The 16,822-nt window shown below is 36.9% G+C and overlaps 1 protein-coding gene across 1 annotated transcript in view; it reads left to right on the top strand.

Annotated features, from left to right (window-relative positions):
- The window catches only part of PDE11A (phosphodiesterase 11A), a 327,882-nt gene that overhangs the window by 108,382 nt on the left and 202,678 nt on the right, over positions 1–16,822 (top strand). Inside the window, exons 3-4 of the mRNA XM_032479754.1 lie at positions 6,364–6,453; positions 11,903–12,043. Coding sequence (XP_032335645.1) covers positions 6,364–6,453; positions 11,903–12,043 — 231 coding nt within the window. The remainder of the gene's footprint in view (positions 1–6,363; positions 6,454–11,902; positions 12,044–16,822) is intronic.

Here is a 16,822-nt window from a genome sequence, read left to right as displayed (position 1 = left end):
AATAGTGGAAGTGTGCTTATTCCAATTTCTCTGGGGGGCCCAGCTTTCATACCCAGGGATGGGAGCAGAAGCACTTACATCCCCCTCCTCAGAAGGAGTAGTGGAAGAAGAGAGAACTTTTCCTTCCTTATTTTCCATCTTGCTCTCCCTCATCTTTTGTGAATAAAATTCTCCCCTCTACTCTATTCTCTTCAGTGTTAATTCTTAAAGTGGACAATTTCCAAAAGTATGTAATTGTATCATCTATTCCATGCCAATTTTTTAAAACAAAGTTTGTACTTTATGCCTCTGTATTTTTGGGAGACTTTTCTTCAAAGAAGGCACATCTCTGAGAGAAAAAGACATGCTTTAGCCAAGAGTCTAGACTTCTGTGTGAGTTGACAAGATGCATTTATAATCTGGATTCTTGAAATAAAAACCCAACCTATTATCTTTACTGAATTTGCATAGAAACAAATTATCGTGAACCAAACTATACCTCTGGAAGCAGGAATTTCCTCTGGAGTCTCTAGAAGACTTCAAACTAATTTTTTACTGTTTCAAATACTCTGTTTCTGAAAGATGTGGAAAGTGTTTCATTATGTGAAAATAATGTAACTGCTTCCTGTTTTGATACCTAATTTTCCAAATTACTCTACTTGAAGAGTTTATTTAGCATTTGAATTACAACTATTAAAACATCCCCAGTTCCAAATCAGTGAGGCTTTGCCTTACAGTTAATGCCTGAGGGCAGAAGCGTCTTGAGAGCACTGATCTCAGGATCTGCACAAGAAAGGAGGTGTTGCCTGATGGTGGGGAAAACCTCTCACCCATTAATTTGGCTAACAGTAATGTGGCCCGTCCAGCTGTGTTGCCTCCAGGAGTGGGGCCCATAAAGGGGTTGGCCCCGGCCCATCACCACGAACCTCCAGTGTAGACCTCCGGTGTTCTTTAATGATGTATCATTGGACCAGCCCAAACCCTGGGGCTGGAGTAGCCTTTCTTTGTGGTCTGTAAGTCTGAAAGTGCTCAGTACCTACTGTCTTTCTTTAGGATGTTGATGGATGGTCGCAGTGCTCAGATTTTATGCTTATTAGTGGTACTTTTCATGAGCTTCCAGGGCTAAAGTGACTTGTTCACACTGTTTAATGATTTTCAATTTAACTCTCTTTCTGAGTGGGATGTTGTAAAGATTAATTAGCCAATGTTCATAAAGTGCTTTCAAGCTGAAAAGTGCTGCACAAGGGTGTACAGTCTCATTAGCTTCTTTGTCATTAAGGCCTTTTAGACCTTTTGGCATTCAGAAACTAGATGGTGAAGGCCAAATTAGTATTTTTTTTCTTGGAGGAAGAGGATTCCAGAAAGAGCAGAATTGAGCAATATATATATATATATATATATATATATATATATATATATATATATATATATATATATATATATATATTTTTTTTTTTTTTATTAAGACGTCTTTTACACTGGAAATGAAAAAAGATATAAAAGTATTTTGTTTTTCATTATCTCTGTTTCCATACTACTTCAGCTTCTTCTTCTTCCCTCCTTTCAAAATGTATCAGACTGCTTCTCCTGCACAGTTATTTAGACATTTTGTAGATTGTCATCAGAGTATTCATAGTGGAGCTGAGTCTGGCCCCAGAGTGTTGAATTGTTGTGCCAGTGAATGACACAGTATAGATCATTCCCTTTGTAAATAAAGATCTCCTCTCAGTTTGCAATGTGTCATGAAGGGATAGTATCCTCTCCATCCACAGCAATCTTTAGTAATATATATATATCATTATTATATGTATTACATTTTATATATATATATATATATATATATATATATATATATATATATATATATGTATATATGTATTAGAGTTCTATGAGTCAACTAAGCATTTCATTGAAGCTGGAAAAGTACAAATTGGCCATGAAAGACATAAAGAGCTTCTTTTAAAAGCCAGACAAAGACAGATAATTTACAAAGAATTAGATTGACAATTGACTTTTAGCAGCGTCAACTGCAAATGATAGGAAAATAATGTCTTCTAAGTACTGAGAGACATTAGCTGTTAACCTAGAATTGTACACCCAAATAAATTACCTTTTAAGATCATAAAATAAAGATATTTTTATACAGAACAAGCAAAGCATTTACCACCAATGCTAAAGAATATCCTAAAATATTGTCTTCAAAAAGTAAGTCTTCAGGAAGTAAGGAGGGAAGAAATGAAGAGGAAAAAGTTGGTAAACATGTAGATAAATCAAAATAAGCATTGGCTAATAACAATAATAACAGTAATGTTCAGTTTTCAGTAACAAAACAAGATAGAACTAGAAAAAGAGTAACATGTATACCAGAAAAGTAGTGTTGAGAGTTAAAGTATTCCAAGGTCTTTATCTTACTTGTAAGGAGGCTAAAGATGGTAAATGTAGATTTTATTAAGTATGGACATAAAATTTCTAGCTGAATCTCTAAAGTAAAGGAAGTGTAATGTAGTAAAGGGGAGAATCAGTGGAATGAGAAAGTAAAATCAGTAGCAAATGGCTCAGTTAAAAAGAGAGTAAAGAAATTTAACACTGACTCTAGTAATTGTTCACAAATCTCTTACCTTACAGTTGCGAGTACTGAGTAACCGTGTTTTGGAGTTCATATATATGTATACACCTGCAGGACAAATGGAAAAATATAGTAGTTTCAATGATATATAAACACATGCTTCTGGCTTGGGATAAAATTAGTAACAGATTACACAGGACATGTGCTTCAGGAGAGGAACCTCAAATGTAGGAAACCTAAATCTTTTATAATGGACAGTAAACCTGCCTGACCTCTGCCTCAGAGAAAGACATTATCTTAATTATACTGCATAGTAAACATTTCTGCTTTTTGCTGTGTTTTGCAAGGCTGTTCACTGTATAAACACCCTTGAAAGATAATCCAGTGCCTCTGTTTGCAAGATGTGCAGAAATGTGAGAGACACATGGAGAATATCTCTCAACAACTTTGATAAGTTTGTAAAGCCTCAGTTTTCTCATCTGAAAAATGGAGTGAATTGTGTATATAATTGTGAGGATCAAATGATACAGTACATATAAAAGGCTTAACATCATTTCCAAGGACTTTGTCAATATAAATTAGTGTTATAAATGATTATTTCTTAAATAAGAAGTGAATATATTTATTGAATTCTTTGTTTCCTGTGGCAAACATAATATTGCTGCTCACTGATGTTTCTAATTATTAGGATCACCAAATATTAGAACTAAAAAGAACCAGAAATACTAGCCAGTGAAACCAGGCATTTTACAGATAAGGAGATAGGTTCAGAGAGGTGAAGTGACCTGTTGACTTTTACACAGAACAGCCACATAATGGACAATGGTCATCTAATTTAAAACTCAGATTCTTTTTAATGATACACAATGCTTGGAGCTCAATAAATACTGGTATTACAAATTAATTAAAGCAAGCTTATGATATATTAGGAAGCATTTCATATGTTCACTTGGTCATTTTCTTCTTCCTACTTGCTTGATCTTATACTTGGTTCCAGAAGTCAAATAAATATACTAAGGAGGGAGGGCGGGAGAAAGGAAAGAAATAAAGAAGGGAGGGAGGGAGGAAGAAAGAAGTGGAAAGTTAAGTTAAATTACCCATATCTTCTCCCTTCCACCTCTATCATAGTCACTATCTCCACAGTAGGAAAAAACCAAAACTGCAAGGAAAGTGCTGTCTGTGTATATAGGTGATGTTGAAAGTGGTTCTTTTTCTGGCAAAGGCAGGGAAGTTCTGGCAGACTATCTGGCACCTTTATGTCAACAGCTTTGTACTGGCGTATTGACATACTTCCTAAGGCATGAAGGGGAGTAATAAGGAAGGGGAAAGAGGAGATGACAGAAATAACATCTAGTTCTAGATGGCAACATGTTGTAAGGAATGATCACAAGTTGTAGAATTAGATGATCTGAGTTCCTTTGTAGGTTTGGTCACATTACTGGATTTCCTAATCTCTCAAATGTACACAGCATTCCCCCATGAGGAGTTGATGTGAGATTCAAATGAAGAAATGACATGAGAGTGTCAGGCACATAGCAGGTTCTCATTAAATATTAGTTTACTAATATTTGATCAGATTCAGTGAAAGAATTTATCCTGAAAAGATCTGTAAAAATCAATTCACTATTTTTTTTAACCTCTACTTAATATCAGTGTCACTGTTTGTTTCTCTCTCTTTGAAAGTGAGATCTCAGCTATCACTTCACACCTGTCAGAATGGCTATCATCAAAAAGACCACAAATAACAAATGTTGATGAGGATGTGGAGAAAGGGGAACTTTTATGCACTATTGGTGGGAATGTAAATTGATGTAGCCACTGTGGAAAACAGTATGGTGGTTTCTCAAAAAACTAAAAATTGAACTACCGTGTGACCCAGCAATTCTACTCCTGGGTATATATGTGAAAAAAAATGAAAACACTAATTCAAAAAGATACATGCACCCCAATGTTCATAGCAGCATTGTTTACAATTGCCAAGATATGGAAGCAACCTAAATGTCCACCAACAGATGAATGGATAAAGAAGATGTGATAACTATAGGAATACTACTCAGCTATAAAAAAGAATGAAAATTTTGCCATTTGCAACCACATGGATAGACTTGGAGGGTATCAAGCTAAGTGAAATAAGTCAGACAGAGAAAGAAAAATACTGTATGTTGTCATGTATATGTAGAATCTAAAAAATAAGACAAACTAGTGAATATACCAAAAAAGAAGCAGACTCACAGATCTAGAGAACAAACTAGAAGTTACCAGTGGAGAGAGGGGAGGGGAGAGGGGCAAGATAGGGGCAGAGGATTAAAAGGTACAAACTATTAGGTATAAAATAAACTACAAGGATATATTGTACAACATGGGGAAATATAGCCAATATTATATAATAACAATAAATGGAGTGTAACCCTTAAAAACTGAATCACTATGTTGTACACCTGAAACTTATATAATATTGTACATCAGCTATATCTCAGTAAAAAAGTGGGGCCTCAGCATTCCCTTCTACAGCCTTCTGAATTATTTTTAGGGACATTCAGTCAGAATTAAATATGCCCAGGTAGCCAAAGCAAGATTTTAATAGGAAAGAAGTGATAGGGATTGTGATTTAGAGGGCTTCATCTCAAGCCCTCTAAAAACCACCTCCCACTCCAGGTAATTGTGTTCTAGGTATCCTAGGAGGGTCTCACTGCTCCTGAGCAGATCTGCACTTGCTGGTTCCATCCCTCACCAGCAGTGAGCACTTGCACTGCCCTCTTCTGGGCATGGTAGGAACTGCTCGATTTTACCACTGCTGTGTACTCTTCACAAGGCATCATAGTGAATAGGGGGGTGGTGGTGTGCACGTGTATGAGAAAGAGAGACAGACACACAGACAGAGAGACACAGAGACTGACTGTCATATAAAACATGCCCACATGCTCTTGTCCCTCTATGTTAGAAAAGTCCCCAAGCAGTGTCACTTGTCACAATGTCCTACGTTGTGAAGAGTTTAAGGAAATCATTCTTTTGGTTTTTACCTGGGGCATTCTCTTCCTCTCCCTGTCTCTCTCATCAGAGAATGTGGAGATGAGTTTGAGTGAGTGTGCCAGGCAGTACTGAAAACCCTAGACCTAGACCCCCTGGAATGAGAAAGCCTTTGTTGGGATCAGGCCCACCGCACCTGGCTGTTTCTTCCTGCAGGAGGCGTGCTCTTTTAAAGGATACCCAACCTTTTCTCAAACAGCTTCTGTAGGACCAACCAATTTGCATTCATGCCCAGTTATGTCAACAGAGTAGTGGGTACAATTTGAGCTCTTGTGCATGAGGCTTGTAGGCCCTTGGCCCTATGTTCCTATTGGGCCCATCCTAATAGGCATACCTAAGTCTGCAGCTGACAGAGTTCCAAGGTCGAGCTGAGATCCCTGCTACAGATGCATATGTACAAAGAAATTGGCTTATATCCTGCCTACCTCCAAGGGTAAGTGTGAGCACTTGCCTTAAATTCTAAATATATCAGAGTTCATCCATTTACTCATTTTTCATTGCTCGAGGAAGGAATACAAAGATGATTTAGACATGGTTCCTGTATCATAGCCATAAGAATCTGTTGGTTCACTTTATTTCTTCATAGATGTGACTGTCCCTGGTTAAAGCTTGATGAGACCATCATATAGTTAACTCTGGAAAATATTCCTTCTGAAGTTAAGATACTAGTATCTACAACACCACACTCAATCTCTGTGGTTGAAAAAGAAGTGTTACCATCAAGCATATGCAGGAAAGTGGAATTTGCTTCAGTGATGTTTTAATGCTCTCAATACTGTCTTTGCCACCAGGTAATGCAAATGTATCTTCCATTTTGTGGAATCGCCATATCTAATGCCCAGCTGTTTGCAGCCTCAAGGAAAGAATATGAAAGAAGCAGGGTGAGTAGAAGGAAACGTTGGGGAAAGCTCAAAGCGCTCTGTCTTCCCCATGTCTGTGAGTCATTATGCCTTTTAATAACAGCAGATGATCTTTGAATAGTCCAGGAATCTTTTTTTTTTTTGTATAATCCTTCAGATCTATGGGTGAAGATCCCCTTTAAGCTATAAACCCAAATAGAAGTGGATACAAATTCTTTGTTGTTGTTTGGGGGAAATGGCTTCTTTTAAAAAAGACATTAATTTTACATCTGTCTTTCAAAGAAGCAGATGTATTTTTGCTTACTTATAGCTTTGAAACAATAACACAATATAGTGATATTTTTGCAGTTTAGTTCTTTTAAGAAGCAAGGTATGTTATGGATGGTTTCACCCCACCTCACAAATCTTGTTTGTGAATTGAAAGCTTTTTTGGAAGAGCATCACGAGATAACTGGACAATAATGCTGCAAACACCAACTTATAGGATTATGAAGAAACACACAGGGGGAGATTGATCTCATTTATCTTCACCAATTATAGAATTAAGTAGTAAAAAACAAAAACAGAGGTTGGTACTCAAAAAATTGCTAAATGATGAAATAGAGATTAAATTATATTAGGCTCACTATAATTTTAAATACAGGAAAATTACTGTCACACCTTAGAATATGTTTAACAAGAAGATATTCAAAAGGGTTGGACATCTTCAGTTAATTGGTAAGTAAACTGATTAAAAGTTTCATTTGCTAAGAATTATGACATATGAATATTTGACAGTAAAACCGTTGACTTCTATAGCCATCTTCTCCAGCACAACATACCACATCTATTCTCTGTCTTGGATGCTGTTTTCATCTTTAGCCCCACATCTTACCATTCTTCTCCTTTTATTTGGCACTCCAGCAACATAGTCCTCAGTTTCCAGAAAACTGTTTCACTTTCTCATTCCCTTAGCCACATTTCCCCCTCTGCTTTCAATGCCTCGTGTCCAGCTTTTCCCTCCCACTTCCATTTGTCTTGCATTTCCTTCAGGACCCAGCTCATTCTTCCACTTAGTCTTTCCTTCTTTGCTTGTTGTTTTGCCTTGTTTATACTGTCATTGTTTTATTGTGGACACTTCTCACACTGTGTGATATTTATTGATGGCCCTCCTCTCCAACTACATTTTGAATTCCTTAAGGAATACTTCATGTGTTATGAATCTTTGCATCCTCATGTGTTCATTTACTCATTCAACAGATATTTATTCTGTGATTCTCTTCAGACACTGTCTGTCCAAAGTCCTTGCCTTCATAGAACTTACTATTTTAGTAGAAACAATAGATAATAGAGAAGCAAACAAATAAAAAAATAATATGGTATCAGGTAATGATAAGTGTTATAAAGCAGAATGAAGTGTTATAATGACTAGTCATTGAAGGTTAGTTTGGGAGGATGCTTATTTCAGAAGGTGATTAAGAAGATCTCTATAAACAGAAGATATTTGAGCAGAGACCTGAATGGAATGAAGGAGCAAAGCCACAGAAAGATCTAGGAAGAACATTCTAGGCAGTGGAAATATAACGTGCAAAGGCCCTGGGGTAAGAGAAACCTTGGTTCATGTATCTAGAGAGCAGAGAGGAAAGACCTGCAATAGCCAGAGCAATCCTGAGAAAGAACAAAGCTGGAGTCATCATGCTCCATGATTTCAAACTATACTTCAAATCCATCATAATCAAAATAATGTGGCACTGGCATTAAAAACAGACACATAGACCAATGAAATAGAATCAAGAGCCTGGAAATGAACCTAAGCACGAACAGTCAACATATATCTGACAAGGCAGCCAAGAATACTCAATGAGGAAAAGATAGTGTTTTCAATAAATGGTGCTGGGAAAACTGGATTCACATGCAGAAGAATGAAATTAGACTCCTATCTTACATCACTCACAAAAATTAACTTGAAATAGATTAAAGACATAAATGTAAGAACTGAAACTGTAAAACTCCTAGAAGAATATATAGGGGAAAAACTCCAGTGATTTTTTTTGGATCTGATGCAAAAGCCCAAGCAACAAAAGCAAAAGTAAACAAGTGGGACTACATCAAACTAAAAAGCTTCCGCACAGAAAGAGAACTAATCAGCAAAATGAAGACGCAGTCTATGGAATTGGAGAAAATATCTGCAAATCATATATATCAGCTAAAGGGTTAATATCCAAAATATATAAAAATCATACAACTCAATAGCAAAAAGAAAAGAAAGAAGGGAAGAAGGAAGAGAAAGGAAAAGAAAGGAAAAGAAAAGAAAGAAACAGATAATCCAATTAAAAAATAGGCAGAGGATCTGAGTAGACATTTTTCCAAAGAAGACATACAAATAGCCAACAGACCCATGGAAAGATGCTCAACATCATTGGGGAATTGCAAATTGAAACCACAATGACATATCACCTCACACTTGTTAGAATGGCTGTTATCAAAAAGACAAGAGATAAGTGTTGATGAGAATGTGGAGAAAAGGGAAACTTTGTGAATTGTTGGTGTGAATATAAATTTGTATAGCCCCTATGGAAAACAGTATGGAGGTTCCTCAAAAAATTAAAAATGGAGCTACTGTATGATCCACCAACCCTGGATACATCCAAAGGAAGTGAAATCACTGTCTCAAAGAGATCAAAGAGATATCTGCACTCTTATGTTTGTTTCAAAATTATTTACAATAGCCCAGACATGGAAACAGCCTGAGTGTCCATTAATAGATAAATGGATAAAGAAATTGTGATACATACACACATACACACACAATGGAATATTATTCAATCATAATCAAGAAGAAAATCCTGCCATTTGTAACAACATGAAACTTGAGGGTACTATGCTAAGTGAAATAAGTCAAGACAGAGTAAGACAAATACTGTATTATCTCACATATATATTGGAGCCATGAAAAGAAAAACTCATAGAAATAGAGTAATATGGTGGTTGCCAGGGGTTGGGGTGTAGGGGAGAAGGAGAGATGCTGGTCAAGGTGTACAGACTTCCAGTTATAAGTTCAATAAATTCTGGAGATTTAATGTTCAGCATGGTGACTGTAGTTAACAATACTGTATTACATACTTGAACATTGCTGAGAGAATAAATTTTAATGTTTTAACCACACAAAAATGTAATTATGTGAGGTGATGGATGAGTTAACTAACTTTATTGTAGTACTCATTTTGCAATATATAGATGTATCAAATCACCGCGTTGTATGCGTTAAACTACACAAAGTTATATGTCAACTATGGCTCAGTAAAGCTGGGTGGAGGGGAAAAATAATGTAGTTGGACAAGAAGTGAGAGGTTCTCCAAAAAATTAGCAGTGAAATATACAAGGCTTACTGATATGAGAAATGAGTGACAATGACTTTTGGCTTATACAGCTGACAAGTAAACAGTTGGATACAGGAGTCTAGAGTTTTGTGGAGGTGTCAGTACTCGACATTAATATTTGGAAACCATCAGCATCTGGATGATATTTAAAACTCAGGTACAGGTGGGTTAACTGGGGGAGAATATGTGCAAAAGAGAAGGGAAGAGGTTCAGGGTTGAGCCCAGGAGCAAAAGAAGGTCGTGGGGAGAAAGAAGGGGGAAAATGCAAGTGACATCAAGAAGTAGGGAGTGTCCAACTGTGTACAAGTCTTCCAGTGTCTGTTGAATTGCATATCATCCTAGATTTTCTTCTCTTTTTCTCCTATTCTGGAGCTGGTCTGCATTGTTATTTGTAAAACTTCTATCGCTTGTTAGTAAAGCAGCAATTTTTAATTAGAAACAATAAAATTACTATAATGTAATTTGTCAGTGTAAGACTCAAGGCACAATTAGTTTTTCCTCTGAGATAAATGTTCTTGTATATGGGTCCCAGAGGCCCCATCCACACAGTCACAACAAATTGAAAAGTTAAATAATTGTTCAGTTAATATGATCCATCTGAAGAAATAGTCTGGATGATTAAGGAAATAATGTCTTCTGCCTTAATAACAGGGAATTTTGTTGGTAATTATGCAGACAGTTGCCTCATTTTTTAAGTTCTGTTTGCACATGAAATTATTGTACATTGACCTCTTACAGCGATTTGCTGTCCAAATGCCAAACGGTCAGGATACAGTTAAAACTTTTTTCACCTCCTGGTGTTTCTCTTTGCTTTGGGATCATAGAGCACTCCATGGCCCTTAGCCATATTCACAAGCTCTCTGTAGAGAAAATGCTACCTAGGATATTTGTCCCTCTTTTAGATGCTCAGTGAACTAGACTCATTTTGTGGACCCCTTAACTCATTCAGATGCTTTTCTACCTGAATAGACTCAGAGAAGAAATTTTCACATATTTCAGATGGTTTCAGGACAAATCAAATTCATTACCAAAGTTGAAAATTGGTCAACACCATCTACCTGAATATATGTGAATCTGAAAACCCATGAAATCTTTTTGTGAGAGGTGAGCCTCAAGAGTGCACATCTTATTAAATTCTATTGAAAAGAGCACCTTCTGGCCAATTCACTGGCTGTGTAATTTTCTGATTGCACTCTGATAGAGGCATAATATCTACCACATGTACTTAGCCCACTATTCTTCAATCTCTGGAAATACCAAAGTAATTAAAAATTCTAAATAAATACGATTTCAGTGTGTAAACTGCAAGCTCACTTAGCTGGATAAAATGACAGGTTATTACAATTTCATTTTTAAATGAATACACAGTCTTCAAATTAGAATTTAAGCTTTTTTCTTTAAGTTTTATGCTTTTCATTCTGTTGTTTTAACAGAAATTTTAATGGTGTTTTCTTTCTTGAGCTATGTAATAGTATGCAAGTGTTCTCCTGGACAGATTGGGATGAAGCAATACTTCTTCTTGTGCAAAGGGATTAATGGGCATTTTATCTATATTTTTGAAGGCTTGGAAACTTAATTAGTATCCACCACTATAATTCTTTCAGAGTTCTGAGAGAGATGTGTGCTAGTGAAAATAAGTCTTGAGTTTGACCGTGAACCTATTTCTTCCTGAGGATGACAAAGAGATGCTTTGTAGTTTTCTGAAATAAATGTGCATTGGAGAGAATCAGGTATTTGTTATGTATAAAATGTTGGTTTTATACCTAGCCACATTGCAGAAAATCTATTGTAGGAGGTGGAAAAGCCTGTAACTAATGACTATATGGGATCATGTAGTCATTAACTGTATGGAATATAGTCATATATCTATATGTGGAATTTATATGAGATTATATGGACTGGCATATTCTCAAGTCATATTTTGCAATTCAAAACTGTGTTATAAAATGAAATGATGGAAATACATTAGCACAATCTTTAACACTTTAAAAATTAACCACACAAAAATATTTATACTTTTATAGCAAAGACCAAATGGAATTTTAAGAGAAAAAAAAATTTTTAAGTCAGTCCCATAGGCCACCTAAATACACTCATTTCATCTTTCCTAGGCTTTGCTAGAGGTCGTTAATGACCTCTTTGAAGAACAGACTGACCTGGAGAAAATTGTCAAGAAAATAATGCATCGGGCCCAAACTCTGTTGAAATGTGAACGCTGTTCTGTTTTACTCCTCGAGGACATTGAGTCACCAGTAAGTTGTCTTGTATCTGTCATCTGCGTTAATGAAATAAAATTTAGTCTATTGGTAATTAAGTTTGGGAAATTGTGACTTGAACCACTCTTTTGTACCTCTTCTAACTATGAGGTGATTTTTTATAAAACTCATTTTTCATTTCCTTTACATATATTTTCAGCTTTGACCTACTGTCACTTCGTTTTCTTCTAAAGTTGAAATTGTTTTTAAGGGAGGGGTATTTCAGCTTATTTGCTTATTTTCCTTAATGGAGGTGTTGGGGATTGAACCCAGGACCTCCTGCATGCCAAGCATGGCACACTATCACTAACCTACACCCTCTTCTCTGCTGTTACCTTAGAAACGTAGACCCTTATGCTGACAGGGACCTTAGAGCTCTAGCCCCACCCTGTGTATGCAGGTAAGGGCTCTAACGGATGGAAGGGCTGGCCTAATCTTACAGAGCTGGATAGAGGAGAAGCTCAGGCGCCAGTCCCCCATCATATTCACCGGGTGAGGGGAGGGCCCTCAGCATTCGTGGGCATGGACTGCAGTCCATGCAATGTTCCCAGCTTTCTTATGGGCATGGGAAGCGGGGAAGCAGATGAACACTGGAGAAGCCCAGCCCTTTGTACTTGAGCTGCATGGAGCGGCCAGCCTCAGCTGGGCTGTGCTCCCCAGCCGAGGTTTGTCCTGCTGCTTCTGATGTGCAGTTTTCAGGGTCTTTTACAGCTGCTTCAGACCTGTGGACACCTGCTCAGTGCATGCCAGCAGGTGGAGGAGGCTCCTTTCCTGTTTGTGCAGGGGCCCCTTTTACTCGAAGGGCAAGTAGCCCACTAGGTCCAGACGGCAGGCCTGCCACATCTTGGCTTTCAGGTTCTGTTAGGTCTTCTGGCTGTTTGTGGGAAATCTACTGGGTAAATACACGACAATATTGGAAATGATTATCATCATCAGTCTAACTTCTTGAAAGTTAAATGTCTAAACCCTCAGCAGCAATTTAATATTTTTGCCGTGAACTCTCTTCAAAGGCCAGGAATTGTCTAGCAATTAAGTGCCATTTTAAAACCGCAGAGAATTTTTTTTACTGTACTTTACTTAGAAAAGGTTATTGTCTTTGCCTTTACGTTTGCTTTCCTCAAAGAATAAGAACCTTAAGGTACATTTTTGAGACTTAATAATAAGTATTGTAAAACTTACAACATTAAGTTTTTTTAAAAAAAATTATATATGCTTAAAACGTTTAGGAGTTTCTCCGTATTTTAACAGAGCTTGGTGTTATTTCTACTCAGCAGGTGTGTTTAAATAAATAATGGCCTTGCAATTATCCTGTGATTGTGTAAAACTCAGTGGAACCTTCGGGGAACACCCCCACCCTGCAATAGCCCATATTCATGACGTGCTCCCAGATGCTTTGTGAAGCATTTGAGTTCATTTGATGCTCACTGCATCCTTATGAGAGAGGTATTATCAGCTTCATTTACAGATGAAGAATTAAGGCTCTGAGAGCTAAGTAACTTGCTAGAGTTTTCCTCACTACCTGACTTCAAAACTCCTTAAAGGAATGCAAGGAGGTGAGGTGCTCATTGGTGCCTGGCCGGCTGCAGGCTCTCACTGAACAAAGGCAGGAAGGGGCAGCAGATGGGGCTTCAACCCCGGGTGAGAGGATGACTATATGGATCAGCTGCTTTGCTCCAAAGAAGCCAGAAAACTGCATGTCACCCTGGTGAAAATTTCTAAATGAATTTAAATCTGAAATGACTGAGAAAATCTGAAGTGGCTGAGTTTGACCAGAATTGTTTCTTTTGTCTTCTGTCAGCTAGCATAACTGGGACTCAAGAAGATATTCAGTTGCTACAGGAAAATAAGTGACTTTTTAAAAAATACAGCTATGTCTGTGGCCTTTGAAATTTCTAATCACTATACAAATGATATTCTCCAATTAGTCAATCCTCTTATAGTCAATACACAAATATGACAAAGGAAGCACTGGAAATTAGATTGGTGGGGAGACTGGTGGATTGTTCTACAAATGTTTTGGAAACAAAAAGCTGGCAATCTAGGAGAAAACAGATTCAAAAAACTGGATTCTTACCTGATACTTGTTAAAACATAATTTCCTAAAAGGCAGAATCATTACTTTCATTTAAATATGAAGTAAATACATATCAAAGATTATTTTTAATTCATTAATTTATGAGAGAACAAATAATATGTTAAAATCAGTCCAAACAGCATTTGAGAAGTTGGGTATTTATAGGCAATATTAGGATGAGATTTCTTAGAGACAAAACTCTTTAGAACAAAAACAAGGCCATAAACTGTAACCTTTAAAGTTTTCTTTTCCATAGGATAGAAATTACTTGTATTTCTACCGGAGAAAATCCAAGTATTAACATGTAACTTTACCAAGTCTGGAGTCTTTAATAAGCAGTAACCAAGGGCAGGACTAAGGACATTCCTTAGGTCAGGGATCAGCAAATTTTTTTCTGTAAATTTCCAGCTAGTAAATTTTCTAGGCTTTGCAAGTCACATGATCTCTGTCATAGCACCTCAAATCTGCCATTGTAGCATGAAAGCAGTCTTAGTCAACACGTAAAGAATGAGTATGACTGTGCTGCAGTAAAACATTATTTACCAAGTAGGTGGTGGGCCAGATTTGGCTGCATGCAGTAGTTTGAGATCTCTGTCCTAGGTAATCTTTGGGTGGCTTTTGCTTCCTTAACAACACTGAAAGATGAGCTGCCTACCTTTTTGCCTATTTCTATAAAGTCAACATAAATTTCAAATGGATCAAAGATTTAATGTTTAAAAAAGAATATAAAAATACTGGTGAATATTGTTTTATAGTCATTGGGTGGGTAAAGGCTTTCTAAAACATCCATGCAATTCTTTAGAGAATATAAGTGAACTAAAACACCTCTGTCATTTTTCAGCCATCAGATTGGTATGATGAGTATGGGTATGAGAAAGTGGACATTCTCATTACTGATGATGAGAATTTAAATTGGGGTAACCTTTATGGATATCAGTTTGGTGAAATATACTTCAGTTTTAAAATGGCATAGCCTTTGCACTAGCAATTCCTCCTCTTGAAATTTAGCAGAATGAAAGAGATGGAGGAGAGAGCATAACAAGTACATAAGAATGTTTATCTCAGTATTTAGAGTAGTGAAAGTATAACTCAAATATCAAACAGAAGTTTTATATAATGAAATTCCATATATCCTTTAAAATAATGATGTGTAGCTATATTTATAGGAAAAATATCCTTGATATATTTTAAGTGAACAATAAAGGAGAAAAAAATAAAGATAAAAGGAAGTGATTCTTGTCAAAATATGGGTACATAAATGAGGTCATATTTTCACACCTATTAAATTGATGGAGTTTAAATTTTCTCCCTTTGAGTTATGTGTCCTTACATCTTCTCCTCCCAGGCAGAGTCAGAAACTCATCATCTCATGGGAAAAAAGGGCAGGTACTGGACCTTCTAGTAAGAGAGTGAACTTGAAAGTCAGTGCGTCAGGAGAAAGGATTTGCTAAATGGATTTATATTACCTTTTAGCAGTTAAGGACCAACTTAAAAACACCAAGGGCAAGAAATAAAACTTTATAATCCACAAAAGAAGAAACATTCATAACCTATGCTCCCAATCATCACCCCACCCATGCCCCGCATAAAGTGGGGAGAGCTGCCCAGTGCAGTGAAAATTGGGTGGGGTAAGTAGAAAGCTGAGTGAGGTGCCTGTGTTCAGCCATCTTGGGCAGAGAACAGTGTTCATCAAAACTAGTTGTGCATACCTGCTTGGAGCAGTAAGGGCTGGTGCCTGGGCAGACTCAGGGATGTTTCTTCAGTCCTCCTTGCTGCCATACAGTGGCGGGAGACATGGGATAGAAACAGAAAACTTTCAGACAAGCTGTCTTGCAGACAAGGCTGTCAGTGTGTCAGGATACATGACAGTATGAGTGGCAAGTCACCTTGCAGTTGCTAATCTTGGTCAGCTGAAGAGAATGGAAGGCTTTCATCACACAGAAATACCTGTGTCACTTGGGACTTCACAGAAAACAAGGGAAGCTTCCACTAGGCAGGAGCTGGAATCACTGCCCAGAAGAGTGTGTTGGTGAGAGAATACTCAAAGACAACAGACCAGAATTCAAGTGCAGTCACCCTAACCCACTGCGCTGACATCACCCATCCCCCATTATTCACTTAAAGATGAGCACATAACAAAAAGCCACCAGCATGGGATTTATGCAAAGATACTAGAAGGAAAAAGAGGAAGGGAATGTGAAAGCAAAAACTAAATGAAGAACATGCACCAGAAAAATTGCTTACAGTTTTCCATGAAATGAAATTAAAGATAGTGTGATCTCTCAGGGAAAAAAAAATGTTCAAAGAAGATATATAAGGACTCAAGGAATAAATGATTAGCAGTAAAAAGATAAGAAAACTGAGTTGGCAGAGCTTGGAAAGAAGTATAAGAAAAATATGTAACCATACAGACATGAATATTACATTAGAAACATCAAAGAAGAAGAAAAGAACTTATAAGATATTTTCAGGGACATGGAGAATAAAATTGAAAGTGAAATGGAAAAAATTATAGTATAAAAGATAAGATAGAATGATAAAAATGGAGTCAAAATAAAGGAGGTCCAAACTAGGGATAACTGGTATCTCAAGAGAAAATGACAAATGAAGTGGGAGGAAAAGGTCAAAATAATAAGAATAGGACATTTTACTGAAGTGAAGGCAAAGCTGAATTTACAGACTGAAAGAACACTTTTCAGGCA

Source organism: Camelus ferus, chromosome 5 (assembly GCF_009834535.1).
Source record: "Camelus ferus isolate YT-003-E chromosome 5, BCGSAC_Cfer_1.0, whole genome shotgun sequence".
Classification (NCBI taxonomy): domain Eukaryota; kingdom Metazoa; phylum Chordata; class Mammalia; order Artiodactyla; family Camelidae; genus Camelus; species Camelus ferus.
Note: the sequence above shows the minus strand (reverse complement) of the source record. Positions and strands in the feature narration are given on the sequence as shown.